General features: G+C 50.4%; 1 protein-coding gene across 1 annotated transcript; it reads right to left on the bottom strand.

The window, feature by feature from the left end:
• Window positions 1-1,724: 1,724 nt before the first annotated feature.
• On the bottom strand, window positions 1,725-3,033 carry LOC107288751 (barrier-to-autointegration factor-like). Its single transcript, XM_015817396.1, has 2 exons — window positions 3,013-3,033; window positions 1,725-2,331 (listed from the first exon to the last, which is right to left on the bottom strand). Exons 1-2 carry the CDS (start codon window positions 3,031-3,033, stop codon window positions 2,185-2,187), a joined length of 168 nt encoding a protein of 55 aa, XP_015672882.1. The 3' UTR covers window positions 1,725-2,184.
• Window positions 3,034-3,560: the final 527 nt, after the last annotated feature.

Below are 3,560 nucleotides of genomic sequence, written 5' to 3'. Positions count from 1 at the left end.
GGAAGCTGTTCCACTGATGGTTTTCAACTGTCAGGAAGCTTCTCCTCTAGGTTGCTTCTCTCCTTGGTTAGTTTCCGTCACTTCTTGTCTTGCTTTTTGGTGCTTTGGAAATTAGTTTGACCCCCTCGTCTTCATAGGCGTTCCTCAGATATTGGAAGATGCTATCGTGTCACCCCAGGCCCTTCTTTTCATTAAACTCAACCTACCCAATTCCTCTTAACCAGTGGTTCTCAACCTGTGGGTCGGGACCCCATTTGGGGTCAATCGGCCATTTCACGGGGGTCACCAAGCAAGGCTGTCTGCCATTTTTTTTGTCCACCATTTTTTCCCCCTTTTCCGGCGGGTGCCTTACCTCCCTTGGGCTGGGCCCGCTGGTGGTCGGCCTGCTCCGTCTCTGCCGCTTGCCAGCTACGCCTCGGCCGGCGCAGGGGGCGGAACCACGCATGCGTGGCGCTCCCGGGCAGGGAAAGTCCTTGACTTACGATCGGTTGGGTAGTCCTCGACTTACGACTGGTTTAGTCCTTGACTTACGACCGGTTGGGGTCGCGGCATTAAAAAGGTTGAGAACCACTGCTCTTAACAATTCCTCTTAACAGTTCCCTAATCATCTTTGTTGCTCTTCTCTGCACTCTTTCTAGAGTCTCAACATTGTTTTTGTTATCACGGTGACCAAAAGTGGATGCAATATTCCAAGTGTGGTCTTACCAAGGCCTTATAAAGCAGTACAACCCTTCACATGATCTTGATTCTATCCCTCTATTAATGCAGACTAGGACTGCATTGGGTTTTTTTGACTGCTGTAGTATAATACATTGTTGGCTCATATTTAAGTGATTGTCCACTGGGATTCCGAGGTCCCTCCCACAGTTACTGGCATTAAGCCAAGTTTTACCTAGTCTGTACCTACATAGTTTTTCTTGCCTAAGTGTAAGACTTTTCCTTTCTCTACATTGCATTTCACTTTGTTAGACAGGGCCCAGTGTTCAAGCCTGTCAAGATCCCTCTGGATCCTTTCTATTCCATCATCTAAGTCATTTATGAAGATATTGAAAAGTATTGGACCTGATACAGCAGGGGTCCCCAACCCCCGGTCTATGGACCGGTACCGGGCTGCAGCATGCCAGCAACTGGGCCACACAAACAAGCGAAGCTCCATCTGCGAGATGCAGGCAGCACACAAAACCACGCACCCTCCGGTCTGCAGAAAAACGGAACGGAACCGGTCCCTGGTGCCCAAAAGGTTGGGGACCTCTGCGATACAGAACTGTGGGGTGCCCCACTGCTTACTTCCCTCTATACGGATGTAGTTCCGTCCTTGGCAACTTTAACACTTGTGGACTTCAAGTCCCAGAATTCCCCAGCCAGCTAGTATGGGAGTTGAAGTCCACAAGTGTTAAAGTTGCCAAGGACGGAACTACATCCGTATAGAGGGAAGTAAGCAGTGGGGCACCCCACAGTTCTGTATCGGGTCCAATACTTTTCAATATCTTCATAAATGACTTACTTGATCACCCCGTTGTACAGTGAGATTAAGAGAGCAACTCCTGAACTTCCTTTCAACTCAGTGAGTGATGCGGGGGGGGGGGGCAGACTTGCCACATACAGTATCCCCCCACCTGAGATCCACCCCCCAACCCACAGCTCTTCCAGTAACTCTCATGCAGAACCCCCCCCCCTCCCCAAAGACTTTCAAGCACCCCTGAATATTAAACACAGCTGGTTTTTATTGATTTTAAAACGTGGCATTATTTGGGTTCCTGACCTTCAGCCAGGGTGGCGTCAGGTTACACAGAGGCCTGAGAAGAGACCAAGAACGTCTCCGCCAATTTTCATAGTACAAATCTCGATTCTGGGAGTTAAACCGCAGGCTCGGGAAGGCCGAGAACTCAGCACGGGAAGAGTTAAGGAAGGATCCAACAGAGAACGCTACAAAAGGGGGGAAACCGGTCAGGGGTCAAGACTGGAACACGGTACCCTTCCGAACTCCCTCTTCGGAGGGCAGAAGTTGAGGGACATTAAAAAGGCGCATCATTTTTGTCTAGGATTCGGAGGGAAATCCAGAAAGGAGCCTCGTGCAGGCTGCAAAGCCGAGAGGGCGTTTCTGCGGAGGAGGACCGGGGAGGGGTCAGCTGCCAGCTACCTACAGAAGCCCTCAGAGCCCCACCTGGCTTCGACCCGCAGCCCTCACAAGAAGGCATCGCACCACTCGCGCAGGCACCCGTAGCAGTCTCTGGATTGTTTGGCGTTGGCTCCGCACGTGTCCTTCAGCCATTCGCGGAAGAGGTCTTCGTCCTTCTTCAGCACTAAGAACTGGCCCAGCACTACGTAGGCCTGGGTTCAAGGGAGGGGAAAGGAAAGAAAGGGAGGGCAGTGAGTAAGAGGGACCGATGTCAGGGCGTAAAACAAAGCCACCGGGAGGCGAAAGAGTTGATCTGGAGAGTGAGATGGGCAGCAGAGAAACTTAGTAAGTCAATAAATACATTTAATAAGTAAATAAAGGTTCTGGTATCCCAGAACTGTGAAGCCCAACAGAGCAGCAAAGTTCTCAGCCTTTGACTGTGAGTTCCAGTTCTGCCTAAGGTACAAAAGACAGCTAGGTGAGTTTGGCTCAATCACCAGGAGATGGTGAATTCTAGTCCCGCTTTAGGCACCTTGGCCCCACCCACCCTGCTGCTTTTCCAAAAGGCCCTAGAAACATGGTTCTATCCGTGATCTCCTGGGGACCCCAAATGGACAGGAGCCAATCAAGTGGCTGATTTGATTGTGTTGTCCCTGCCCTGAAGGGTCACTGGGGTTTTTAAAACAGCTCTTTAGTATGTATGCAGAGGATTTTTAAAGTCACCCAGAGCCAACTATGTACAACTATATGAATTTATGAAATAAATTTGTGCTGGAAATGGGGCAACTACACTTCTACCCTGTATCCCCTGGGTGGGGGGGAGCTGAGGACAGGAAGGGTGGAGCATTGACCAATCCATGCCTCTTGCTCGGTTCTAGGTCCCTCAGGCTGGCCTCTGGTTGGGGCACAATCATCCTGGGGCAGACCGTAGAAAAGCGAGGCTGCTCCCTCCCTCCAAAGTCACAGGAACATCACTAAAATTTCTCAAGGGCCCAAATGATTTATCCAGGAAAACAAAAGATCATCCGTCTTTCTCCATCTGTAATCTCCGAGACCGCCTTCTGCCACAGATTACCTCTCACCGGCCGATACGCTCCCACAGAGAGGGTCTCCTCAGGGTGCCGTCAATCAGACAATGTCGGTTGGCGACCCCCAGGGGGAGAGCCTTCTCTGTTGGAGCCCCCACCCTCTGGAACGAGCTGCCCCCAGAGATCCGGTTGATTCCGGATCTCCCCTCCTTCTGCCGCGCCCTCAAGACATGGTTGTTCCAGCAGGCAGGACTGGCCTAGGGATATTTTAAACCGGTTTTTAATTAATTTTAAAACATGAATAGGCCTATTGTATATATCTTTTAATTGATTTTAAATTTTGTAGATTTGTATTGATTGTTCTGTTTTTAATTGGCTGTAAGCCGCCCTGAGTCCATTGGGAGAAGGGCGGG

The sequence above is a fragment of the Protobothrops mucrosquamatus genome, unplaced genomic scaffold (genome assembly GCF_001527695.2).
Source record: "Protobothrops mucrosquamatus isolate PMUCROS unplaced genomic scaffold, P.Mucros_1.0 scaffold584, whole genome shotgun sequence".
Lineage (NCBI taxonomy): Eukaryota > Metazoa > Chordata > Lepidosauria > Squamata > Viperidae > Protobothrops > Protobothrops mucrosquamatus.
This window is presented reverse-complemented; position numbering and strand designations above follow the sequence as displayed.